This window comes from Aspergillus versicolor (genome assembly GCF_001890125.1).
Source record: "Aspergillus versicolor CBS 583.65 unplaced genomic scaffold ASPVEscaffold_2, whole genome shotgun sequence".
NCBI classification, from domain to species: domain Eukaryota; kingdom Fungi; phylum Ascomycota; class Eurotiomycetes; order Eurotiales; family Aspergillaceae; genus Aspergillus; species Aspergillus versicolor.
The window spans coordinates 187,092-212,512 of NW_024467525.1; the positions used below are offsets into that span (position 1 = coordinate 187,092).

General features: G+C 50.3%; 11 protein-coding genes across 11 annotated transcripts; 4 read left to right on the forward strand and 7 right to left on the reverse strand.

The window, feature by feature from the left end:
* The first annotated feature begins 568 nt into the window (after nt 1–568).
* ASPVEDRAFT_37193 (putative NADH-ubiquinone oxidoreductase 178 kDa subunit) lies at nt 569–1,729 on the forward strand. Its single transcript, XM_040811413.1, has 3 exons — nt 569–924; nt 1,041–1,285; nt 1,366–1,729. The coding sequence occupies exons 1-3, from the start codon at nt 811–813 to the stop codon at nt 1,520–1,522; spliced, it is 516 nt and encodes a 171-aa protein (XP_040663527.1). The 5' UTR covers nt 569–810; the 3' UTR covers nt 1,523–1,729.
* A 34-nt stretch (nt 1,730–1,763) lies between these two features.
* On the reverse strand, nt 1,764–3,084 carry ASPVEDRAFT_123806 (protein-histidine N-methyltransferase; the record flags this gene model as incomplete). The annotated part of the gene is made up of 3 exons (XM_040806120.1): nt 1,764–2,423; nt 2,505–2,810; nt 2,929–3,084. 3 exons carry the CDS (start codon nt 3,082–3,084, stop codon nt 1,764–1,766), a joined length of 1,122 nt encoding a protein of 373 aa, XP_040663528.1.
* A 588-nt stretch (nt 3,085–3,672) lies between these two features.
* Nucleotides 3,673–5,097, reverse strand: ASPVEDRAFT_79456 (cystathionine gamma-lyase CYS3; the record flags this gene model as incomplete). The annotated part of the gene is made up of 4 exons (XM_040816693.1): nt 3,673–4,254; nt 4,318–4,765; nt 4,821–4,906; nt 4,972–5,097. The coding sequence occupies 4 exons, from the start codon at nt 5,095–5,097 to the stop codon at nt 3,673–3,675; spliced, it is 1,242 nt and encodes a 413-aa protein (XP_040663529.1).
* Nucleotides 5,098–5,941: 844 nt separating this feature from the next.
* Nucleotides 5,942–6,814, reverse strand: ASPVEDRAFT_49718 (DNA-directed RNA polymerase III subunit RPC25; the record flags this gene model as incomplete). Its single annotated transcript, XM_040814209.1, has 6 exons — nt 5,942–6,155; nt 6,208–6,271; nt 6,331–6,417; nt 6,477–6,573; nt 6,635–6,733; nt 6,803–6,814. The coding sequence occupies 6 exons, from the start codon at nt 6,812–6,814 to the stop codon at nt 5,942–5,944; spliced, it is 573 nt and encodes a 190-aa protein (XP_040663530.1).
* A 248-nt stretch (nt 6,815–7,062) lies between these two features.
* ASPVEDRAFT_184879 (CCCH zinc finger protein) lies at nt 7,063–9,816 on the forward strand. The gene is made up of 3 exons (XM_040808932.1): nt 7,063–8,656; nt 8,756–9,090; nt 9,172–9,816. The coding sequence occupies exons 1-3, from the start codon at nt 7,264–7,266 to the stop codon at nt 9,316–9,318; spliced, it is 1,875 nt and encodes a 624-aa protein (XP_040663531.1). The 5' UTR covers nt 7,063–7,263; the 3' UTR covers nt 9,319–9,816.
* A 1,296-nt stretch (nt 9,817–11,112) lies between these two features.
* Nucleotides 11,113–11,872, forward strand: ASPVEDRAFT_79459 (GPI anchored serine-threonine rich family protein; the record flags this gene model as incomplete). Its single annotated transcript, XM_040816694.1, has 2 exons — nt 11,113–11,320; nt 11,382–11,872. The coding sequence occupies 2 exons, from the start codon at nt 11,113–11,115 to the stop codon at nt 11,870–11,872; spliced, it is 699 nt and encodes a 232-aa protein (XP_040663532.1).
* A 1,066-nt stretch (nt 11,873–12,938) lies between these two features.
* On the reverse strand, nt 12,939–14,741 carry ASPVEDRAFT_427988 (uncharacterized protein). The gene is made up of 3 exons (XM_040812665.1): nt 14,354–14,741; nt 14,031–14,277; nt 12,939–13,949 (listed from the first exon to the last, which is right to left on the reverse strand). The coding sequence occupies exons 1-3, from the start codon at nt 14,515–14,517 to the stop codon at nt 13,164–13,166; spliced, it is 1,197 nt and encodes a 398-aa protein (XP_040663533.1). The 5' UTR covers nt 14,518–14,741; the 3' UTR covers nt 12,939–13,163.
* A 648-nt stretch (nt 14,742–15,389) lies between these two features.
* Nucleotides 15,390–16,961, reverse strand: ASPVEDRAFT_37199 (uncharacterized protein). Its single transcript, XM_040811415.1, has 3 exons — nt 16,744–16,961; nt 16,155–16,608; nt 15,390–16,088 (listed from the first exon to the last, which is right to left on the reverse strand). The coding sequence occupies exons 2-3, from the start codon at nt 16,479–16,481 to the stop codon at nt 15,555–15,557; spliced, it is 861 nt and encodes a 286-aa protein (XP_040663534.1). The 5' UTR covers nt 16,482–16,608; nt 16,744–16,961; the 3' UTR covers nt 15,390–15,554.
* Nucleotides 16,962–17,207: 246 nt separating this feature from the next.
* Nucleotides 17,208–18,844, reverse strand: nop12 (rRNA-processing protein NOP12; the record flags this gene model as incomplete). Its single annotated transcript, XM_040814210.1, has 2 exons — nt 17,208–18,659; nt 18,722–18,844. The coding sequence occupies 2 exons, from the start codon at nt 18,842–18,844 to the stop codon at nt 17,208–17,210; spliced, it is 1,575 nt and encodes a 524-aa protein (XP_040663535.1).
* A 1,366-nt stretch (nt 18,845–20,210) lies between these two features.
* Nucleotides 20,211–22,483, forward strand: ASPVEDRAFT_79463 (uncharacterized protein; the record flags this gene model as incomplete). The annotated part of the gene is made up of 4 exons (XM_040816695.1): nt 20,211–21,087; nt 21,144–21,213; nt 21,280–21,766; nt 21,833–22,483. The coding sequence occupies 4 exons, from the start codon at nt 20,211–20,213 to the stop codon at nt 22,481–22,483; spliced, it is 2,085 nt and encodes a 694-aa protein (XP_040663536.1).
* A 424-nt stretch (nt 22,484–22,907) lies between these two features.
* On the reverse strand, nt 22,908–25,375 carry ASPVEDRAFT_184892 (putative dynein intermediate chain). The gene is made up of 3 exons (XM_040808933.1): nt 25,189–25,375; nt 24,322–25,119; nt 22,908–24,262 (listed from the first exon to the last, which is right to left on the reverse strand). Exons 1-3 carry the CDS (start codon nt 25,321–25,323, stop codon nt 23,129–23,131), a joined length of 2,067 nt encoding a protein of 688 aa, XP_040663537.1. The 5' UTR covers nt 25,324–25,375; the 3' UTR covers nt 22,908–23,128.
* Nucleotides 25,376–25,421: the final 46 nt, after the last annotated feature.

The window sequence follows — 25,421 nt, forward strand, 5'->3', positions numbered from 1 at the left end:
CGATGAGTCAAAACTAGGCAGGAAAGGTAAGAGCATAGATTTGGGAGCGAAACGTCGAACCCAGTGTGGATTGAGCGCTTCGATACAGATTGCGGCTCGGAACCAATCATCGTGCATAGTTCGAGCAATTGGGCATCAATGACTAGGTGTTCGAGGACCACAAAGCAATACCGAATTTCTCGGGAAGAGGGAAGGAAAGCCCAAGTGGTGGAAGCAATATTCTCAAAACACCGAAAGAGAGGTTGGTTGGCCTGTGGGTCAGTAGCGCTAGGTGTATAGAGCGGTGACATGTTGTCGCTCTTATCCATAGACTACCAAGCGTGCATGGATTAGCAGGAAAATGAGCCCAATTGAAAGGTAGCTCAGAAATAGCAGTGGGTAGAGCATCAAGAGTGAGGCGTTTGGTCGGGTTAGCCCTGCAGGAGCGCCAACACAGCAGCCAACTGACTACCCACACATGTCGGGGCGGTTTTGGTCCTAATGACCGGTGTCAAGGATAGCATAATTGCTAGACCATATTATGGGTCTGTCCACCGCAAAAGTACGGTTTAGGCATGAGATGAAGGAATGAAGCTGAAAAGCTGGATATATCGAACGAAATGTGCACCTTGAAGACGACGTCGAGATGAAATGTTGGACTGAACAACCGGTTGACCAACCAGCGCCAAGACCATGTCAGCAAGCTAGCCTTATTGGGCGCCGTTTATCACGTGATGTGCTATCCGGCTCCGCGCCGCTCTTCGACCTCAACTCCCACTTCGGTGACGGCATCAGAATTATTCGGTGCCGCCAATTGTCGTCTTCCACACCATGATTCTTGCTCGGCGATCGGTCGCTCCGGCGCGGCTTCTGCTGCGAAACCAGCAACGGCGGTTTGACTCACATGCAGCTCACCACGCTGCACCTGTGAACGAGAGCTTTGGTGTAGGTTCTTCTTTCGGGACCCCCCCCAATGGCGGATAGTGACGTCTGGGAGTGTCCTTTCCAACTGAAACCAGTAATTGGCATGGCTAACGATTGATTTAATGTGAAACCTACAGCGCAGTTTCTATGTCACCGTCGGCACCTTCGCTGGGTGTTTTGCCCTCTACCAATTCACAAAGCCTACCAAGGGGTCCGACTCGAAATCCTGGTTCACCGGCCTCATTGAGAAGTGGACTCCCTCGGATAAGATCTTTGAGGAGCGAAATGCAATTCACACCGCTGCTGCGGAGAAGGCCGCTCAGGACCGTCACCTCTTCCTGAGCCGGGACGCTAGCGATGTTTATGAATTGAAGAGCCCCGAGTATGTTGTTTCCCAGGCTACATTGGTCCCTCAGGAATCGAGTGCCATCGGACTAACTGGTATTGTTCTTATCTGAATAGGACGAGCTTCCAGCCCGGCCACCCATACAATGTCGTCGCTGGCAGCAAGGCCGACTTGAGCCACGTTATCGCGCACTATGAGCAAAAGAACCAGAAGATTGAAGAGGCTCGCATTGCTCGTATGCAGGATGGCAAGGTTATTTCCATATATGACTAGATTTGAATTTGTTCTTGTGGGGGTTCGCAAAATGCCGATGGTAGACATGACCATTAAAGGTGTGCTGTACATATAGTTATTAAAGTTTCAGGCTTCGTTCATTGGCTTTTCATTTGTGCTCTTATGCTCCACTCAAAGTTATTTTTGCTATACCGTAGTCATTGAAGAACTAGCCGACGGCGAAGTGTAACGAAGGGCATTGAAGTTAGATGCATATTCGTACTTGCATTACTATGCAGTCTTATCTTAATTTGATTTCCAAAATTATTCTCCCGACGCCACCAGATTTGACATCCACCCGCTGTTCGATGTCCAAGTTATCACCGCTTACATCTCGTAATACAGCTAAGAACTCATCCACGCCGCCTCCAACCCCAAAGTACACTTTCTTCGCTGCGACCAGTGCCCTACTCTCAACTGGATAACGATGGAACAATGCTAACAAGGTCTCTGAGAATGCTGCCAACGAAGCAGGTGAGTAGATTGTCTCACTTGCAAGAACCAACCTCTTATAGCCCGCTAGTTCCGGAGATGAGAACACCAAGTCCACAAACAAAGGAGACCAGGCGCCGGAAATAAAATCGATTGTAATGCCCCGACGCGCGAGATCGGTTTGCAGTCCTTCCAGGAGCTCTGGTGTAATATCTAGCTCCTCTTCCTGCGTGTCTTGTGTGTCCTCGGCGTGACTGTCAGATGAGGTAGTGGCATTGCGGTGGTTGATAAAGTGGTTCCACGTTAGAATTAGGTTCGGTAGGGTGACTAGACGAAGAACGGCAGAGTTGTAATCCGCAAATGTGAAGTGCGTTCTTCTCTTTGCCGATGCTGCATTTGAGCCGGCTTCTGTTTGAGAGAGTAGCTGAGCGAATAAAGCCAATGATGGAACCGCAGTACCTGAGCCAAGCTAGTATAGTAGTAAGTAACAATCGTCTGAATATGCACCTAGTCCTAGGAGACAAGGACTAGGGTACGAGAAAGCACTAACCTCAATAATATGCTTATCCTCGAATCCAATCCCTTCATCCACAACCAGCTCAGCCAAATCAATTGAGCACTCCCATGTCTTGAAGCCACCTTCATAAAAGTTAGGCGTAATATCACCCTTCTCCAATCCGGCAATGAGGTCGCTGTTCTGCTCCTCAGCACCATCCTCAACCATCAGCTGAGTACGGATATCAAAAACCTCTCTGCGCGCAACTGTAAGTGCCCCGCCATCATGGTTTGTTCCTGTACCCTGTGGAGGATTGATAGTACACTTGTTGTATGATATTTGTGACGGCAACGTGGAGAGCTATTTTATAGTTAGCGATTATAGCTCTTCTGTCCGCCAATGCCTCTTGTCCACACAGGGTTTGATAGGAGACTATCAAGATATATCTGATATGACCTAGAGAGTCGAATATACTTACCCAGTCACTCATTTCATGCCTCTGAGCTTTCAAGAGCTCCGGAAGCGTCGGCGTTGCCCCACTATCTTGGACACCACCCTCGTTGACATCGTTGACCTCAGTCTCATCAACCTCGATGTCATCCCCTGCGAAGCCAAAACTGAAGGTGGAAGTCATCACTATAAGTTGAAAGAGTCAGAGGACAGCCCAAAACCAATAATATGAACGCAGCGATTGTTAAGAGAATAAAGATATAAGATATAAATTGAGTGTTATGCAATCGCTCTTCTCAAACTCGGTACGATAAACTGGGGGCGCGCAGATCTGGCTGTTTTGAAGGGGCGCGCTTGTTTGGTGAACAGGATCCAATATCCAAGTCTAGGTGCCTCAAATAGACGTCTGTTTACGGTTGTAGCTAAAGCCCGTTGGCTTTTGTTGGTTATTTCAAATTCTTGGGATGTAAATTTTCGTGGGCTGCATAGCTAGTTAACTACTTAGACAGTTATGCAGCTGACTAATCACAGTAGATCATAAATTTGAGATGCTACAATGGCACTGTTGTATAGGAGTTTCTTTCTTTCTTTCTTTCTTTCTTTCTTTTAAGAATTTGCTGCTGAAGAGAATCAAGGACTTATTCTAATGCATGCTTGTATTATAGCAAACAGAGGCTTCAAAGGCGTAATATGATGCTTGAATAGATCTATTAATATCAATTGTAGCTCTATCGCTCTACTACAATTAAATCCAATATCAAACTTCGAAAATCTATGCATTCCCGTTCTTCGTAGATTCACTTGCAGCCACAGCCCTCTCAAGAGCCTGTAGCGTGTCGGCTGTGAGATCCTTTGCATCCTCAATACCGCAGCTCATGCGGACTAAGTCGTCGTAAACACCGGCAGCCTCGCGCTCTTCCTTCGGAATTCCGGCGTGGGTCATGCTAGCAGGAACTTCGCAAAGACTCTCGATGCCCCCCAAGCTCTCTGCAAGGGTGAATATCTTGGTATATTCGCAGAAAAGGTGGGCGGCCTTTTGACCTCCGCGGATTCGGAAACTCAACATACCACCACCCATTCCCTGGCGATGTTGCCGAACGGCGATCTCGCGGTCCCGGTGAGAGTCGAGTCCAGGGTAATTCACAGAGATTACATGAGGTGAGGATTCAAGCGCCTGAGCAACAGATGTGGCGTTGGTGGTGGCTTCGCGAGCTCGCAAGTGTAGAGTCTTCAGACCACGATGAGCAAGCCAGCAATCAAACGCAGATGGTACAGCGCCGATTGCATTTTGGAGGAACGTATAGCGCTCCTTCAATTCGTCTGAATTGAAGGCCGCGACACCCATTAAAACATCCTATAATATCGTTAGCCGTATGAAAACGGACCAAGTTGGTTTGCAGGTAGAAATTCAACTCACGGAATGTCCGTTAATGTACTTCGTAACAGAGTGGACGACGACATCTGCACCATGGTCCAACGGATTCTGAACGTATGGACTCATGAAAGTATTGTCGACTACGACCAAGACACCATGGCGATGCGCAATCGCGGCAACTTTGCGAATATCAACCAAAGACAGGGTAGGGTTTGACGGAGTCTCGATCCAAACCAGCTTGGTTTCGTTTGGCCGGATCAGCTTTTCCACATCCAACTCTAAGCACGAGGTAAACGACACCTCCACGCCATGTGCCGAAGCGACCTTGGTGAAGTATCTATGTGTTCCTCCGTATACATCCGAGACGGAAACGACATGCGAGCCAGGAGCTAAAGAGTGGAGGAGAGTTGCCGTCGTGGCAGAGCCGGAGGAGAAAGCTAACGCGTATCTCGCATGTTCGAGAGCAGCAACGGCCTCTTCGAAATTATCTCTGGTAAGGGTTAGTATCCTCTACCAGACGCCGCGAGTAGGGCGCTTGGACTAACCGGTTGGGGTTTGAGCTGCGAGTGTATTCATACAACCCTACCGGCTTTCCGACGCTTTCCTGGGCGAATGTCGTAGACAGAGAGATCTGATTGGTATAGTCAGTGCCTGCGCAATAAAACCCAGCAATAATGCCAAGGGCTGAGGACTAACCGGCGCAATGACAGCCCCGGTGGTGGGATCGTGGGGCGCCCCGGAATGGACGGCCAGTGTCGCAAACTGGCGCTCCTGCGTCTGGCCGTTCTGGCCGTTGGAGGGGGAGTCTGAAAGTCCCGCCATCGTCGTCACGGGACTTGGAGGGGAAAAAGAAAACAACAAAAGGAATATGCAGAACTGCAGAAGAAATGTCGCTCTTGAGACTTGGCGCTCTGCCTTCGAAGAAGCGTTTAAAACAAAGAACTGCTGCACTCAGTGACTGGCAGCAATGACGGTTTATACGCAAGGAGTTTGCGACCGCTGATTTGTAATGATGGGAGTGTTCGTCAGAGTGAAACAAATCCAGGGCAATCCTGCGAGAAGGTTCTCAGCATTTATAACGGAATGGCTGTGGCTGCGGAAATTTCTTGTCTCCAGGTTTCTTTTACGTTGCACTCCCAGTTACTCACCGAGCCCTGATGGACGACTGGCGGACCGCGAGGCAATCTTCGATCTGGTCCCACGCCTAGTTCCAATAAAGACGTTGAACTGGCGGCTCGACTCCACTACCTGGGCGCGAGTTTATTCATATTATTTCCCTAAACTGTTATTAACACTCGTCTTGTTCCGCTGATAACCGAGGCGCATTATTGAGCTTGCACCGTGCATCTGCTGGCGCAGATGTTGCTGGTATTTGCCCTAAACCGGCGTTCCTGGCAGCATTCCAATCACCTGCTTCATTGTGTCGCCTTTATCGCCTACAATAACGTCATCTTGAGCCTCAACTCTACTGTTGCTTTCGGTCTTTGCGTCTACACTATGTGGTATTAATTGTTGCGCCGGGAATTAAGTGTATATTATTCATATTCCAAAGCAGGTCGTCATTCAGTCGTTGAAGCACAAATATCGATGAATGCGTCTGGGCGCCACGGCCTACCACCAGGATGTCGGCCCTAGACCAGCCATTTGCATTGATCCCTGCGGAATGTTAGAAGGCTGCAGATGGTATCAGTGGGCCTGTACGCACGATTATTGAATATGGTGGCTTGCGATCAGTCGCAGCACCATCTCCGAGATCTGGGGCGTTGGGGATCTGGTCATGCCATTCTTCCATTTCGACGCGAAAGCGGACAACCTCTCCTACATCAAAATAGAAGGTTCCCTCTTCATTTTCCCATATCCAAACCTGGTCTTGGTAATCGCTACGATGTGTTAGATATCATGAGGTAGCTGAAAGCAGAACAAGGGACTCACAATCTAGCACCGTCCAAAAGAAGGTCTGGAGGTACGAGGATATCGTTGAAAAATTCCACGCCAACTGAGTGATGAATAGGTTAGCATGCAACTTGAGAACACGGTTCAAGGTTTAATCAGTACCTTTTATGCCATGTTCAGTAGCGCTAGAGATTTTGCCCAGCACAATTTCTCCTCTAAATGGGCGAAATACAATAAGCCGAAACTTGACTGTAAAATGGTTCATTATGAGTTTCGTGAGCAAGAGGGCTGATCTCAGGTTAGCTTACCGTTCACGTTGACGAGCCCGTTCCCATGGCCGATCAAACCATCTGATGACTCTAAAAGGTCATAGAAGCCAATGCAGAGACCAATCTTTTGGATCACCTGGGGCATAGCACAGTCAGAACGCTTTGTATAGAGATGCGCAGAAAAGCTAGGCACTTACTTTGTTGGCATACTTTTCGTTGATGTTGTCCTCGATGGCGATAGAACTATATTTAGAGAAATCCTCTGGGGAAATCTGAATAAGATCCGAGATCGTAGTCTAGATAACAACTATAAGCACCCCAATGCTTTAAAAACCATAACTTCTTTCTGTTTGATCACAACTCACAAGAATAAACATAGTGGAGGGAGAGGGGGACAGGTCAGAAATCTCTTATTTCAGAGCAGTCACACGAGGTAAGATGGGGAGAATTGATTAAACGCCAGGTCCATGTTCAGATTTCACGTCGGCGCAGTTTCTGATAATGGTCTGAATCAAGACTCATTCGTCCATGACCATAATTATGTCTCGAGCTCAACGCTCAAGTGAAGTTGAAGACTCACAATCCCATGCCCTCCAGCCAATCGCAGGCAGAGGATCCGCCGGATTTTTTTTTTGGCTGTCAGGCCCAACACGTGACCGGTCCAGCTCCCAGCTCGGAACGGGCGAACTTGCCGCTTCTGACCCGCTCCATGTGGAAACTTTGATGGGAACTTTTGAAGCTACAGAGCTTGGTCGCCGCCGTCGAAATGTTGTGAGGATGGGGTTCATGTTCTCTGTTTTTGAAGGTCGACCGAGATCTTCCCGCAATGAACCCTCAGGGATTCTCTTTCCCTCCCCCTCCTCCTCCCCCTCCTTTGCAACAGCATCAGCCGCAGCAACAGTATCCTCATAACACTGCTTACACACCCTATGGCCAAAATCACCACGGCCAACGGGGCGGTCGTGGAGGAGGTGGCGGAAACTTTAGAGGCCGTGGAAGAGGGTTTGGGAATAGAGGAGGAGGAGGAGGAGGTAGAGGAGGCAGCTTTATGTCCACTGATGCCAACCGCTCTGGTGGTTATCCAGCAACTGCTAGCGGATATGGGTCCATGAATTACTTAGGGTATCCAACTCAACATGTACCCAACCAGCAGACGAGCATCTCAGCACCGCAGTATACGCAGCAACCGACGCAAAATTTCCAGAACCCAGTGAGCGGAAATTCATTCGTCTCTGCATCACATTACACGCATTCTTCGGTCCATGGGACACCCTACCAACGTCAACCCTCTTACGATGCTTCATATGCAACGTCGAGCACGCAACAGCCACATGTGTACAACCAGACTCCTATGCAAGCTACATCGTCTGCCTCACCCACGATTATGGTTCCGCCCGTACATTGGGGGTTTCAGAATACCGGACAGTCAGGGTCTTTTGCTGGAGTACAACGTCCGAACCAACGTGGTGCCCGTCAGAACAATTCATACAATCATCAGAGCACATCAGGCAAGCATGTTAACAAGCGTGATCACATATCAGCGTTTGGAAAATCCCAAGCGACTGCTCCACGTGTTCCGGCACCCCCACCGGTACCCAGCTTCGGAAACCCTCTACCTTCGAAACCGCCAGCGCCAGCGGATACTACCCGGAAGCCAAAAAAGAAGAAGAGAAAACATAACCAACTAGGGTTAACACCGAAAGCGGAAGAGCACGAATCAAGTGAAGAAGAAGATGACGCCGACGAAGAATCAAGGCTGGCTGCGGGCGGTGCGGCTGCGAGTGCCGCTTTGCAAGTTACCTATAGAGGACGGACGTCTAAATTACAAAGCTCTGCAGACATTGCAGCTTGGATCGAGGAACGCAAGAAGCGCTTCCCCACTCAAGCCAGGATCGAGGAGAGGAAAAAGGCCATCGAGGACGCAAAGAAGGAAAAGAAAGCAAAGGAAGAAGCGCAGCGGCAACAGAAGGAAGCGCGTAGACTAGCGATGGCACATGGGAAGAAGGATCAAGACAAGCATGGTCAAACAGAACAGCCTCGAGATTCGATAGATCCCGCCAATGCAGCCGCAAAATCCAAGCTAAAGGCTGAAAAGCTGCGGCGGAAACTGCTGAAGGAGGAGAAACGAATAGCACAAGCAGAGGCCGACGCCGAACGCATCCGCAAGCTTGAAGGGTCACAAGAAGTATCCTCGCAACCAAATGCAGTGCCAAAACCTAGTATTCAGGAAGTGGATGAAGATCGAGGACTGGAGTCTGAAAGTCAAGGTAGCCACGCCAAAGATGCTCATCGAGCTCAACTACAAACGGAGAACCGAGATCTTTCGACGGCATACGATGAAGGTACCATTAGCGACTCGGACTCGAATACCGACGATAGCGATTGGACATCTTCAAGCGGATCCGACCTGTCATCGTCGGACTCTGATGGCGACAATGATGATTCTGCGCCAGAGCAAGCAACTTCGCGCCTTGAGGGACCAGAACGTGTCCCGCCGCCCGCTCGAGACGAAAAGAAGCAATTATGTCGACATTTCGCTCGCAGTGGCCGTTGCCCTCGAGGGAAGGGGTGTAAGTTCGTGCACGAAAAGTCGGAACGTGCGACGAAAGCGAAGCCCGTGGAGAGCAAGGGGCGAAAGGGTCTGCTACAAGCGGTAAGTGTCAAGCTACAAGATCCAGCGATGTTTCCGATGCTATTCTGGAATCCGAACTCGGCTAATCCGACCGCTCTTTAGCTTCTTGATCGTCAGAAAGAAGATGAAAATTGGAAATTCATGGAAACAATTCTTTGGTTAGGCGAGAACGGGCTCCTTGATGAACCCGCGGCTCAAACGGATGTATCTCTTCTGGACTCCACGGCGAACAGCGCCAGTGGCGTTTGAGATCGCACTGAAAATGGTCAGTTGGGGGATGATAGATGAAATCCCGGCATTTTCCCGGCTTCATCGATCGTATATTATCAGTAGTATTAGTAGTGTAGTATATTTTATTTTGATCACATCCAACGCCCCCACAGCGGCTTCATCAAATTCCAGGCCGATACATGGGGCCGTTCACAAAATCGCCGGCACTCCGTCAGTTGAGTAATCGCCGAGCCCCCCTCGCATAGTCGTAGAGAGAAAGCTGCTGTCAACTTGCGAGTTGCGACGAATGACCAGTGATGTCTCAAGTCACCAGAGACGTTGCCCCAGACTGCAAGAAATAAGGTATCCAGGGACCTGCATTTGTGAGACATTGATCACCATCCCGGGTTTTCGGCCATATGTGATTGCATATCAGCCTCTGGCTCTGGTCCACCTGGCCGGGCCCTGTTAATCTCAGAGCATCCGATCCTAATTCCAGTTACACCGCGATTCGTCGATTGGGCCGCTTATCAGGAATTTCTCCAGAATGGTTATTTTAGCCAAATTAGCGTTTCCCTTAGTCCTGCCAAGATCACTGTGATATCTTGTGTCAATGAAACCCCGTTACGCCGGTTATAATTACGATTTGCGGGTCACGCTGCTTCCCCTCGTGATCTCCGTGTCTTCGCTGTCTTCGCGGTCTTCTGCAATCTGCCCTCCTCGGCTCCATCTTTGTTTGTCTGACCACCATCAGCATTCAATTCCCCCCCGCCCTAGAAGTGGCCCATACATTGTCAGCCCCGTAAGAGTCAAAAGGTCTGCTTCGACACCATCAATGGTACGAGTAATGGCAACCGCGGAACGTGTTTGGCTCCTCCTGTTGCCCGGCGGCCTGTGCTAAGAAACTCTCTGGCCCGGACCGCCACCCAACCACGAGCCATGGCACATGAGCATCGATGCCGATGGCCAGCGAGGAGCGGCTTCGTGAGGATATCCAATTCCAATTATTTTTAATGCTTCGCCACTCTTGAATGGGCCTAGGCCAATTTGTCGAGCCATCGAGCGATAGCTCGGTGCTATCTTTATCGCGGGCGGGCTAAATCTTGTTCTCTCCATGCTAAGTGGGTGCTAGCGGATGTTGATTTGCCGAATCATGGATACACTTGACATGGGTGGAGAGTCCGGGAGATACGTCTAGAGCGGTTACGGTGGTTGTTTCTCCAGGCGGCAGGGGAGTCCGGAATGAGTCCCATTATGGCCAGAGACTGGGATCGTTCCTCTGTATTGTCATTCGCCAAACAACCAGAAATGCTTTATTACGGTCTTCAATGTTGTTACTCCTTGCACAAATTGGAGGGCCTAGCGGAAAGCAGTTAGCCCGCTGGGACTTTGCATGTGGACCGGAGACTCTGCAGTCCGTTCCTGGCGCAAAGCCTGCTAGTCTGTGCGAGCGAAGGCTGCTAACTGGAAGGAGTCAAATTTGGGAAACTCGCCTCCCCCGATGGCGGACGAGCGTTCCGTCGCCTCTTCAAGTCTCTCCTTTTCCTTTCCCCAACGCCTCGCCGCAGCCTTTCCTTTCTTCCCTCTTGATCGCCATTTCTGCTCAAATAGTCGAGCAAGTCCTTCCTTTTGATTGCCTCTTCTGACCCTCTACACTCCTTTCTTTTGAATTTGCATTCGATCTTTCTTTCATAATCCTTGGATTCTTACTTCACCTTACATTTTAATCCCCGCATCTCGTTATACAATACGAATTACCCAGTCCACTAGGCTCCGCCGCACCTGAGACACTTTATAGCCTCTTTTGTTAGAGACTACAATACACCTTTCACAATGCGTTCCGTATTCTTCCTCGCCCTCAGTGCTGTTGCCACTCTCGCCGCTGCGCGTGAGAATGCCTTCAACATCCCCAAGGATGGATATGAATTCACTGCTGGCGAGTCGACTACCCTGAAGTGGGCTCCCTCCACTGAGGGAACTGTAACTCTCAGGCTCCAGCGCGGTGATGTATTCGACTCCTCCACTGGCACTGTTATTGCCTGTGAGTATTCTGCAATATCTACTTGCCCCATTTAGGGTGGATGTGGGCTGACTAGACATAGCGAACATTGCCAACTCGGGAAGCTACACATGGAGTGTCCCGAAGGACATCGCTGAGCATGGAGATTACACTGTCGAGATTGTCAGCGACTCAGACCCGGACTCTTCTAACTATCTCCCTCAATTCTCTGTCCAAGGTGCTGCGGCTGCTACTACTGCGTCTGAGTCTGAGTCTGCTACACCAACTCCGGAGACTACCACCACAGAGACCTCCAGCTCCAGCACTAGCACCGACACCACCACCTCCACGTCTACGACCACCGAGTCTTCTTCCAGCGCGTCCCCGACTCCGACAAGCACTTCTTCTGAATCCCCTAGCGAGACTCCCGCCAGCACCACCTCTACTGAGTCTTCATCTTCCAGCACCGAGAGCCCCAGCAGCAGCCCCTCTTCCTCTATTCCCTCGGTTGACGATGGTGACAACGCCGGCATGGCTAACCGCGTGTCTGGTGGCCTGTTGGCGCTTGCCCTGGGCGTTGCTGCTCTCGTTTAAGGTGGCGGATACCCCATGGGGCTAGGGATTGCTCCTCGCTTCAATTATAGTCTTTGTGGCAAGCACTATCAAACATTACTTTCTCACGTGTGTTCGTTGAGCACCTTTTTTTTTCTTTCTTCTCTTTTTCTTTTTTCCTTTCTACCCTTCTTCGTCTGTTGATGTATGGGATGTGCATGGGACTGTAATGGTTTTCTTCATGTAGAAGTGATTGGATACGATTTTTATCGTCGTGAGTGAAATTGCGGCAACTTGATTTGATTTAAACTACCCGAGCATATTACCTCTTTGTTTTGTTTGGGCTTAGGCTTTGTCTTGCATGCATTATGTATATATGTATTCAATAATGAGTATGCGACGTCACTTTGACCCCTGTCAGTTGGTTACCATTCGATCAAACGTAGGAAGGGAATCGGACATACAAACCCCGCAGGTGGTCTACTAGTGGTAGCTAAGGTGGCACTGACTACGTACACTCGGTGCTGCGATTAGTTAGCACGTTGGGCTGTAGTGCAACGGACCCCAAGCTCGGCAATATGCAAGACCTCAAAACACGTAAAATAACCTCTGGGACTACACCAGTATCCCAGGGACCCTTTTCCATCAAATTTGACTCAAGTTTAAGCTCCGCAGATCACCGAGGGGAACTGGGTTAATACGAAGGTGGCGTGCTCACCCCGGATTGCTTCGTGATCCTTCCTAGGCGCTTCAGGGTGGAACACGGGGAACGAACTGACCAGTTCTTGGCCATCGCGTCTGCAGCAGCGTTGCTGGAAATGCTGCATCTGGCGTTTTACTCCATTTTATTTTATTTTATTTTATTTTTAATTATGAATGCCTAGATAGGGTTAAGGTTTCAATGCTCCCATGTGGTTATGGGGAAGTGAAACCCCTTCTGTTATTATTGGCTTAGTTATGGTTTGCTATGCCGATTAGTATGAGTCTGTACCTGGTGCCTTAACAGGGTGTCCGCTTTGCCGTTCGTGTTCGGCGGTACCATCAGCTACAACTGTAAGGGGAGGTTTGATTGGAAAGCCGAACTCTACGTTGTTAGGCTACGTAAGGCGCCCATTGATTGATTACCGCTGTATTTATGAAGAAAGAAGAAGTATAAGCACTTAGAGTAACTGATTGCATTCTCCCCATCTAGTCATCGCCTATCCAGCGGCGGTTATAGTAATATGGATTCGAAGATTAGGGTCATGGCACGTAGGAAGCCATCTTTGGCTTGTACTGGGGTATGAAACGCTCACTCGCAAGAGGTAAAACAAAGAGAGAATATGTTGGGCCATTATACCCATTGTGGAGAAACTCGCTTAAGGAACTTCATGAACTTGAAGAATCCCACGGCATGCTCTACATTACCGTGGGGGTCAACGACACGTTCGGGAAACGCAATGCCCGCGCCGTGGAGGCCAGAAATAATTGCACCACTGCGGTCTGTGAAGCCACCAAAACTCGAATCCCATTTGAGGTCTTCGGATAGAAGGGGCGACCTGTCAATGGATAGCGCTGGGATCGGGTCGCGGGTATACCCGATGGCTTGGGTGAGATAGGCGCATGACGGAAGATGGCGCTCATACTGTGCCGCCTCTTTACTTTGACCACCAGCACAGTTGATCTTGGTGATGAATCGGCCCGCTTCGGAAGTCGCAAGTACATTGTCCTCCAGCTGTTGACGGGCGAAATCAGCGGCACGGCCTTTAAGACCGGTGTTGTCCCGGAGGATCCAGCCGTCCATGTATTCTGCATATCGAAGGGAATGGCGGGTGAACCATTTAATGCGAAGCTGGGGGTGGGAAGTTCGAGCCAGGTCGAAGAGGTTGAGCAGGGCCAGAATGGCGCTATGTGAGGCGCCAACTACTGCCACGGTGCATGGCGAGCTTTGAGGAAGAGTCGAGGCCAGCTCACTTGGCTTCAGGACTACATCTAGGTTGAGTCTGGGTACACTAACTCCTTGAACTGGGATAGGGATTTCCGTCGGCGACGATCCAGTGCAGAGGATTAAACGAGACGCCGTGACTTCAACTTCACCGACGGAGTCAGCTTCTTGGATGCGCACAGTCCATGAACGTGTCTAAAGAGGTTAACGTTAGTAAAGCTGAAATTGAGGTCTTCCCGTCCGCTACACAGGTCGGTCTCATGAGGCTCAACTAACGTAGTCTAGATTGGCAGAGGTGACATGGCCGCGGCAGGTATGCAGCTGCTCCATCTTTACGATTCCATCGGTCAAAGCTCGAACGACATCCGCCGCATGATGAAGATGGCAGGGTTTGTCTTGATCAAGCTTGGCCATGGTGGTGAAAGCATTGGGAATACGAGTGCCATTGATAACAGACCGAAAGGGCTGCACTGCAGTTGCAAACGCTTGGAACAATGCCACTTTGGTGTTGCTTATTTGATTCCAAAAACTACGTCAGCCAGGAGCGCTCCTCATCTGACGTTGGCAGACACCAGCTGTCAGATTCGGGAAGCACTCACCTTGGGACTTCACGATATTTCCGATTTACACGGCCGCCCTGGAAACAAGGGTCGACCCAGACGATGTTTCCGAGTTGCTTCTCAAGCAGAGTGCCCACGACAGCCAACCCAGCCGGGCCGGCCCCAACAACAACAGCAGCGCATCTCTGTGGAGGGCCTAGCATTTCGTTGTGTAAGCGGCGTTGTCGAAAGAATTCCAGACCAGGGGGGTTCCAAAGATTTAGATATTGGCCGAGAAAAATCAAGCGAATTCTACGCGAAATTACGCAGAGAAAGCCAAAACTTCAAAATGAATGTCCAGAGCCCAAAGAACGGCCAAGGGGGGGAAAGGCGGGCTTTTATGACGGGGAGTGCTGCCCAGAAGTGAAACAAGTCGCCCGCATAGTCAATCACGGGGTGCGAGACCAGCAAAGCGCATTCTCCAAATATGGGCCGATAAGAGGGGTCGCAGACTCGCAAAGGCCACTGAGGACCACACGGGACGCAGCGAGGACAAGGGAATGACGATGCGGCGTCGTTTGGCGGCCAGAATCGCTTCTCGGGCGAGAGCTCGGTTGACGGCGGTCAGGCCTCTCAGCGAAGATACCTGCTGTTCCAAGTCCGTTCGTTCTCATGTTTAGTGCCTCACACACTGAACAAGAGGAGTGTGATTCGCCCCTTTGTGGACTCAAAATAGCAAACGAAGGGCAAGCACGACCGGTCTTGCTGTTGTTGCGCGAGCAGCCCCACAGTGTCGTTCCCCCTCCTCGTCTCGGGCGACCTTCTCTGGCCGGTTGCCTTCGGAGGTCCTTCGGAGGTCACATCGTGATCGAGCTCAGGGTTGAGCGAGGGTACTGCGCAGCGAGATATGGGAGATGGAGCGCATTTTTGTTCGAAAGAACAGAATCAGCCACTTCTGGCCAACTTAAGCGACTGGCAGAGCAAAATCTGGAGCAAAAAAGAGAAAACTCCAGGTCGAAAGACATGAGCGCAGCCTGTCCTTTTAATATGGGTCGGAGTGAGGCCCAAGCTAGGTCTTGGCGAAATTGCGTGCTTTCGTTGCCTCAGGCAGCGATGATGCCATTTCTCGATACGCCGGGGTATATGGATCTATGGATGATAGACTACTGGATGGAGTAGCTGAGAGACAAATTATCATGCCTCATTACTTATATGGGTTGATTCCTATTCAGTCACGTAATGCGCTACTAATCCGCAGACCCTATATCGCCCAGAACACCCGTACTGCTAATCCATCAACATAATTCTTCCACCCTGGGAATCGGGCTCGTGCCCATACCACTATCGAGTCTCCAATTTCCATTTCACGGACTTGCTTTCCGTCTAGGGTATCCCGTCCTCGTCCTGAATCACGGTCAACGTCCGCCGCCTCAGGAGAATCGGCTGCAAAGTTGTCAAGGTGGTGCCAGACGATTGTATGTCGCTTCGCATTTCGTTTTCGAGCACGGTTGCGCTGTAGCGCGTTATCTCTAGGAAGGAGTAGGGGGTCATTAGGCGCGTAATGCTTAGGGCTCGTATCGGTAGAATTCATCCGCTGGTGTATGCCATCTCTCTGTGATGGTTCATGTGCTTTATGGACCACCTCTGCATCAAACCATGTGAATGACCCGTGGTACGAATCCGGGGTACCGTCAGGGTAGCCACCCTGATCGTGAGACAGAATTGAGAAGACTATTTTGCGACATGGGTGAATGGTCCTATGTGGAAGCATCTGGGGCGAAGCGGCATCTAAAGTCTGTATGCATCTGATTAGATGGTAGCCCAGAGCGGGGGGAAAACGGAAGTTGAAGCACGACGTTACCTTCTCATCGAAACATAGAGGATTCGTAGAGAGAACCGCCTGATCCACATCCTTTTGGACTATTATCCTCTGCTGCAGCGTAAATTTGCTTGAAGGCCAGTACTCGGCAGCGTCTATGATCATATCCACAACCTCTGCTGGAAGTCCGTCTGATTTCATCTTCCAGAGCAAAATATGTCGAACTTTCAAAACATCAAAGACGCCCGGATAGAACTGGTCCTCATCCCCTTGGTCCTCTGCTTGCTCATTATCTGGCGGTTGATTGCCCTGATCTGGTAATCCTACTCGAGGAGCGAAGCGCCGACGGTTGATATGAGGGGGAAGCATTGCCTTGCCGGAAAGGTGTTTCCAAGACGAACAAGTGGTGGTCTTCCGAGAAGCCGTGCAACTAATTATCGTGTATTCAGGGTTGCAAGACAACTCTGTTTGATAAATTCTCTCTTCAATAGGGCGCCTAGTTGAGTTTTGTTGTAAGCTTCCAGGCACCGACTTTGTGAGTTGTGTCACTGCACAGTTTAATTAAAACGCAATAGGGAACGACTTGGAATGTTGTTTTCAAGATCCCCGATGAACTGAACAGGAGATTTACCTTGGCAATTGTCAAAGGCTGAGAGCTAGATAGTTATTTTCCCCTTGTCTGTCGTCTTACTCTGGGCTTTTATAGACCAGGTCGGCTCCACTGCCCCGCGTTTCTAGTAGCTGAAGCAGTTGAGCTATCCTCAAAGTTGCAACTTGTTGGCGGGATCTTTGAATTAACGAAAGCTGAAGGGTGGGGGAAATGATATAGGAGAAGTAAGCTAGCGAAACTTCTATAATGTTTTGTATTCAGAAAACAATGAGGCCTTCACTAACCGTGTTTATCTTGAGGCTGATGACGTCACAGTGTCTGCTAGTCTCAAAACAAGAACAATACGAATATACTCCGTACTCAATGATATTGAAGATGACGGAGAGTGCCATGGAATTTGATATAATCGCTCTAATCATAATCCATTTGATATCCTTTTGCTGGCCACATAGATATACAAGTACTAAATCAGCATCAACGACCCTCTATTTTCCTATTTGTGCTTTCTTGCCTCCGGCAGCTTTATAGGCCGCGGCACGCTTTTTGCTCCGGTTATCCTTTTTGGCCTTGGAGCCACGGCTTTTCGTCCGTACACGAATGCGAGACGACCCATCTGCTGTTGCGCGGTTGCCTTCAAAAACAAGAGAGTTCTGCGAGATAGACTTCTTGCCGGCGGCCTTCAGCCTCGCCTCACTTGACCTTCCGAGCAACCTTCCGGCACGGCCATGTAGTGTTCTGTCTGCCTCCGCTAGTGACTTAGACGAGGTTTTGTTATCTTCAGGCTTCTTTGAAATCTTCTTTGCTCTCACCACGCGCAGCTTCCGCGGTAACATCGGGGGGTATCTTTTGTCATTTAATAGGAGGGCCTCCTCGACACAGTTTTGATCATAAAATTGAACATAGGCAAATCCCTTTCCAACACGGGTAGATCGATCACGAACCACCCGCACGGACTCAACATTGCCTCTACCGGGGGTACCACTCTTTGATCCTTTGGTGTGAGCATTGAATGTACGCCAAAGGCCTTCCTCCACATCAGCTGGCGTCCTATTCTTCTTCTTCTTATTCTCTCCCTCGTCGGTGCCAGCTTCATTGTCGATAAAATCGAGATTGCCGACGAAAATGCACCGCTTGTGGTCGACCTTGGAGGGATGTGCTACACTATCGACACGCAGGTGCCGATCCAACACAGTTGTTCCATTCAACGCTGCAGGTGCTTTGTTCGCGGCCTGTGGTGTGCTATAGATAACGTACGCATTAGTGCTGGGCGTGGTATCATCATGGATCTCCTGCTTAGCAAATGCAGCGCGCTTGGGTATTTTGCCGCCACTGGTAAAAGCAGTAGATCGGAAGCGTAACGAGTCGATTTTGTGAGGCCCTGTGGACTCGGGGAGAGCCGAGAGGAATGACGAAAGGTGCTTCATCAATTCCTTCTTCGCCGACTTTGAGGTGATTGCCTTCGTGGAAACATTTCCCAGAAATACAGTGCGATTAGACTTGGATAGTTCATCTTTGTCATTGTCTTGGCGATCACCAGTTAGAGCTTCATGTTTAGGGATATCCTCGTCTTCATCCTCCGACTCGGCTTCTTCAGATTGAGGGGCATCATCTTCACTGCCCTCGCTGGCCTCTTCCGTAACATCTGGACGCTCTGCTCGGCGCTTCTTCTGTTCCTTCTGCTCCTCTGCGGCTAGGCGACGCATATACGAATCTTCAAGGTCATCTGTGGTGGCTCGCTTCCTTTTCCGACTTGAGGGCTCGGAGACCGCCTGTACAGCCGCGGAAAGTGATGCGTCTTCCATAGGTTCGTCTTCGGAAACTGAGCCATCGTCCAGCTCAGACTCAATATCCTCAGCGTCATTGTCTTCAAGCTTCTTTTTCTCAGCCTTCGGTGCAGCACCTAGGCGAGGCACTTCTGGAACTTTTACTGGCCCAGCCTAATGAACAATTGTTAGAGACATGTCACCAAACGGCTCTAAACTCCGGTCAAAATACGCACACTCTGTTCAAACAATGAAGCCAATGAAGGATCCACGGAGGCATTTCCGCCTAAGAATGGTAGCGAGGAGCCTGTGCTGGACACCGCAGGAGTTCCCCCTTGGGACTTTGATTTCTTGCCCATGTTGAACAATATCAATAAACAGGTATTCAAAAGTCGATTTTGAGCAATGGGGGAACAAGAAAAATTCGCGGCGCCGTTCTCTGCCCCGGCGCGATTATACTAGAAATTTATTCTTTTCTCCGTTCTTTTTTTCTCTACCGCTTTTGTCCTCGGCCGTCGATCGGGCCACATGATACACCGCCTTTATGAGGACTCAAACTCAACAACTCCGGCTCAGGTACTCAGGTTGAAGCACGCCAAAAGAAAGGCAGTTTAGCAAATTCTACTTGTGCCACGAGTTACTCTAAGATAGTTAGTTGCTGGTGCAAGCTCACCCTGCTCAAGCGCGATGGTTGCAACGATAGATCCCGGGCGGTGAACAGCCCCAATTTGCGAGGAATGGTACGGCCGGCAGAAAGGAACGGTGACAATACACGGTCCTGTAATTTTGGTGCGGTCACTCGCGATCAGCTCGGTTCCTTGGGCTCTTCGTCTTCGCCCTCCTCATTCCTCCATATCTGCCCCAGAGAGCAGCTCCCTTTTGATCGCGGTCTCACCCTGCTTAGCCGTGTCTTTCAACCAAATTACACCCATATTTTATTCGCCGTGTTGTTCTCCCGCTTCGCTTTTGACCTTGACGTCAAACCCCCCGACTTCCATGCGGCCCATTCTCCCGCTGCGCTGCGCTGTCGTACTGCCCGCTTCCTGAGAGCCCCCATCCTTACTACCATCGGCCCCCCGTGCTCGCGAATTATTCGAATCCTTCAATCGTCAAGCCCGCTGCATATCTAATTATATATATATACTGCGCTGGAGGCTCTACTTTGGGTCTGTGTGCTTGTGCTTTCCCTCAGCGACCGTGGTGGTGAAGACTGTCGTTCCCAGTGTCGCGGCAAGCTGGGTACACCACGGGTTTACTGTTAGCGCATTGTCGAATGGTATGTGATCAAGCTCTACAATTGTATCTCCTTTGCTATGAATTTTATCCGCGACATTTTTAAAGAGTTATTGCTCGTACGTATCGAGTGCTCTTGATGTCGTGGTCGGCTGGCGCAGGCCCCGTCTGATGATGAACGTTCTGGGGTGTGATCAATCTCCGCACCGCCTTCTGGGATCTCCTCCACCTCCTCTTTGCTCCTCCTTTTCGCTTCACTGCAGTACTCATGACCGGTTTATTTGAAGCTTCGCTTTGAAAATGACACTCCTTCTGACATTTTCATCTCGTTCGATTTAGGTTATACTGCGCGTTGCGACGTTCCCTTCCGCCCATCTTCATCTCCCCACAAGCGCTTTCGACACGCCTCCGCCAGACATCCACCTGCTCTCTCTCTTTTCTTCTTACCTTCGTTGATCTACCATCGCACAAACATACCAAAATATCGTCTATATGGAGGTGGCAGAGAGCAGAGAAACCACTGCGGTCGGTGCCCCGACCGGCAATGACGAACCCGCCCTCAATGGCGATCAAGACCTGCTTCTTCAGGATTCGCTTCTAGACGATGAACGGTCAAGCAGTCTGAGCGAAATCGATGACGTTTTAGATAACATGCCGTCTGACTACGAGTCCCCCAAGCCGGAAAAAATGACCGTGGAAAACGACTCGGAGGCAGAAACCGAGCGCATTGACGACTCCCCAAACAACTACCGCACGAGGACCAATATTGTGGTGAGCGCAAGTGGCTACGGTCCTAGCCCTAGCAAATTGGTGCACTCAACCACATATGAAGACGTCGAGGACGACGAGGACCATCCGGCGGATGAGTCGCCAAGCAAGTCTCGCTCCAAAAATGGTCGCACAATAAATAGTGTTGAAGAGGCTCAAGATCCCGAAGATTCTACCTTATCCGACAGCACTGGGAAGAAAAGAAAACGCCCTGAATCTGGGGATGAGATGCTCTCCGACCTCGACGAGGATGACTTCCCACCACACAAGCGCCGCGGCTCACTCAAGAGTGATCTAAGTGACCCGCCCCCCGATATGGCCCTTACGCCCGAGCCAATTGAAGAAACCTCGAAGGTGAACGATGATGATACATTGGTCGATGACATTCCTGAATCTGATCTGCCCTCGGCTCCCGTGAAGGGCAAAAGAACCAAAAGGGGTAAACGGAAAGGGCGAAAAACTAGAGATGCCGACGAGGATGTTGACAGTGGCGCCGTTGAAACGGGTGCGGAGGTTGATGATACACCTGGCGATGATGATGCGGCCGATCGTCCAGAAGATGCTGATGACGGTGAAGCCGCCGCGAAAATAGAAGAAGAGTGTAAGTTATCCGGTCGATTCCTTTTCAAGGGACATAACTAATAGAATTACGCACAGCTGCGAAAAGGACGTCGGCGATAGATTCTTTGGTCTTATTGGAGCGAGAATTTGCAGCTCTCCGTGACAAGTATGATCCGCCTCGGTTCTTTCAACTCTAAGAGTTTTCCATGTTACTGACGACCTGCGTTTTCAGGATCTATGACGAAAGGATATCCAAATTAAATCGTGAATTAGATATGCTCAAAGGCCCAAATCCAACACATCCCGAGTTATTGCGCCAGCTCGAGTGTGTCAAAGGGTATCGTGACGCCAAAATCAACTACGAGCACATATTGTTCCAGTATCGCCTTGAATCCTTGTTGAATAAAAGCCAAGCCGAGCGCTCCCAGGCACATAGCACATACTTCCAGCACGTCCGAGATATCCGCGAGAAACATTCAAGTGCTATCAGCAAGCAATTCTACTCGATCCAGCACGATCGTTTTAAGACCGATGATGTGAGCCCACAACACTACGTTCCGTTCCCAACGCGCCGCTCTCAGCAAATTGCGCATCAAACAGCGTACAACACTGAGGTGTCGGTACTGGCGGGTGTCTCCAAATACGTTGGATTTCCAGCTGCTCCAACACTCTCATCTGCGCGACCAACGGAGCTTGACGAGGACCTTGAAAAGATGGGTGTAAGTTATCTTTATACGAATAAATACCTAAAGCAACCTGCAGGCCAATACTGATTATTTGCACAGATATCCATTGAAACCAGGGCCTCTGCCTCTCAACATCAGCCACCAGTATCTCGGGCCCCCATGTCGAGCATATCATCGAGCGCCTATCATACCTCCGCGGAGGAGGCCTTCCTTGAGCAGACACCTTGGGCAAACCCGCAACACCCGGTTCATCAACATCAGCACCTTTCCCACAGACCACAGAACCGGGTAATGGATAATTCACGTGCACCTGCATTCGCTACGCCGGCGGGCCAGATGCGCATGGTGGATGTTAGCGCTCCAAATGGATCTGCCTCAACCATTGCGGAGACTTCTTCTGCCAACAATACACCTTACGGTGCCGAGCAAGACAATGCGGCAACTCCTGCAGCGGGCGTGTATCCCGATTACGATGTAGACCAACGATCTGGATTTCGGTCGCTCAGTTCTTCTCCCCTAGATGTACGAAAACCTCAACCAGCTACATATACCTCCCGCGACCATCGACCATCGCACGGTTCCAACCGAAATTCCGGTTACTCATCGCCCCCTTCCCGAATCGGTCTTTTCGGATCAAGCGGCCCAAAACGGGACACTTCACCCTCCTTGCCGTCAAAACCTGTCAACTCCCTCCATCAATCGGCAACGATACTGGGAAGCACGGGGCAAAATCAGATGGCCGCTCGATAGACTAATGCGCTCTTCTTGATAACCTTCTCGCATTTAATCTGCATGTACTTTGCTTATCTTATTGTATAGGAACTGGCCCAGGTGTTTGTGTAGACCGTGTTGACTTTTTGTATGTATGGGTTGCTATGTATGACTGGAAACGTGCGCGGCAAATCAAGCTCGGCTGTTTATACCACATGGGGAATTGATTATGGCGTACGAACATCGGAGCTGTCTGTTCTCAACGATGATTTTCCGGCTTTAGCCTTGATGATATTGATATACTGTGATTGTATTTGGCGTTTGGTTCTTTGATTGGATGTGTCAGAGTGTGATATCTCTGCTCTCAGGCCACTGTGAACAAGCTACAGTAAAACAAACAACGGGATTTGCTTAGCTCGCACTGCTTAAAGCAGGTAATGATTACAAGTATAGTCCTTAGCTCGTGTGTGGGATGTATCATATTACGATTTATCATGCAATCTATTCTCATCTCTTCTGGCTTGTAGGCTTAAGAGTTGCGAAAATACATCCATTCATGCAATCCAAAGTGGCGCCGCCAGGGGTATATGGTAAGTTCGATAAAGACACCACACAATACAAGACACTAAATACAGAAAAATAAGGAAGAGGAAGTGAAGTATCAACAAGGTTAGATTCAATCAATTAGTTCACTCTGTCCTTATCCTTATGTTCTAGTTTACTAACAAGTCGCTTCATGCCGGTCCACTCTTCGGAGGGAACGTCGTCGGGCGTACCGCTGAGTCCTCTTCCAACCTCGAACACGGTTACAACACCATCCAGTCCGCCAGTTGCGAGGCGGCGGCCCTCCCGCTCTTCCCAAGCAACCTTGTTTAAGCTGCGGGAGAGGACACCAGCACGACCCTTTGAGGGTGAGGTCCGTACAGCGGGAACCTCGGTGTCTGTGTAAAGGTCCCAAACTTCGAGGTTCCCTGCACCGTCAACGACTGAGAAAACACCAGGCCGATGCGGCGACCAGCGGGCATCGTAGACGACGTCCTCTCGGTTGATATCGAGTATAGGCGTGACGACTTGAGTGTCTGTGATGCCAGACGTGGCGGCTGGGGCAGTGGCAGCTGGAGGGCGGACACGCCATAGTTTGACGCTCCAGTCCAAACTAGAGCTTAGCATGAGATCTCCAAGATCAACAGGGCCACGGGCAGGGTGGAAGGCTGTTGACATTATGGGAGCGGCGTGGCCGCGGTAGGCAAGGCGGTGATCGGTGCCTGCCTTGGCGCCAGCGCGGTCATAACGGTGGCAGGGGTAAATGCCGCCTTCCTCGGTGCCTACTATGAAGAAAGTTGGGTCTGATTGGGGGAATGACATCGTTGTGGGAGCAAGGTCTTCGGTCTTGGATGGTGGTGGGGTGGAGAGCTCGAGATACTCCTGAGGCTGCGCGAGCATGTCGACGGTCCAGCCGCAGACGACGCCATCTGTAGACGCGGTGAGGATATTATGCGCGTTCTGTGTTCCGATGATTGAGATACTGTAGACTGGGTGGGTGTGTCCTGCACCTGTCAGGGGAGTCTTCTGGACGGGTGCACCGCCGCCAGCGCGCGATGAGCGGGTATCCCAGAGAAGTACTTGGCCGGAATACGAGCCGCCAACAACGATGTTAGGATGGAAGGGCGAAAATTTGGCGGTTAGAATATCTGAGGTGGAGTGAAACACATACTCCGGGCGGGAGTGCAGGTGTTGGTTCCAGATTTGTACAAGGCCATCTGGTTCGTGAGGTGCAGAGGGGTTCTTGGTGTATGACGCGAGGACAAGCTCGGGAAACTTTTTTGTACAAATTCGTTAGTTGTTTGAAAGGCAGGGAGGAGAAAGTTATCACAAACCTTGGGCGAAAAGCAAATATCACTAATCATGCGCTTCTTGCTCCATCGCTCGTCCCAGAACTGGCAGACTTCCTTGATACCTCGCTTCTTCCTGCCGTGCTCTTCGTCATCCTCGAGTTCCGCATCCATACCACCTAATTCATAGTCGGCCAATACGTCATATTCCTCATCCAGAGCCCGCTCAATGACCTTTGCAGACCGCTCCACGAAGTCTAGAAAGTCCTCCGAGGATGTAACAGCCTTCAGCTCGTCGTCGTCAAGTTTCCGCAGTGGGTATCGTAGAGATGCGTCAGCACTAGCATCGTTCTGGGCGCTTTCTTCAGTGGCCTGCAGTTCCTCCTCGATTTCTTTGCGGAGCTTCTGGCGGATCTCATCATCGCGTTCTCGTTGTTTCTTGCTCGAGGGTCTGTATTCTTCATTTCCTTCACCATCCGAGTCCAAGGATAAAGAATCTTGCTCGCTCTGTTGTAAATCATCTGTCTGTACTCCTTTGTTGTAGGTGACGACTTCCGGCTTGGTTTCAGGGGCCTGCGGGGGCTCAGGGATAGCGACAAACGCCTCCGTTCCAACAGTTTGCACGGCAATAGATTGTGAAAGTGGTCGCGTCGGCGAGGTGATTGCCTCTGCATTGTCTCCACTGAGTTGGCTGGCGCTCAGCACCGAATTTGGGCGGCTCCCTTTTCGCGAGAGGCCATCTGCACCGCTCACCGTAGCCGAACCGGGACGGTCAACCAGGCGGGAGATCAGGTCATCGAGTTCAGCCCTACTGTCAGAGCGACTGGGAACTGGTGAAACAACCTATAGAAATCATGTGTCAATACTCAGGCCTGCAAGTAATGTAACTAGACTCAGCGCAAACGTGCATACCTCTGAGGCATCGCCAGTACTTGCCCGCGACTGAGTGAACTCCTTTTGGCGTAACTCTCTCTGGCGTTTCAGTTCTGCTAGCTTGGCCTTTTTGGCAAGTATCTCGGCCTTCCGCTGGTTATTGACGGCCGACATGACGGTGTGCGGAGAGAATGTGTTGCTCTCTGGAGAATTATTTACTTCTCGCTTCCTTTGTATACCCGCGTTGGTGGATGCGTGAATTGGGGGAAGAT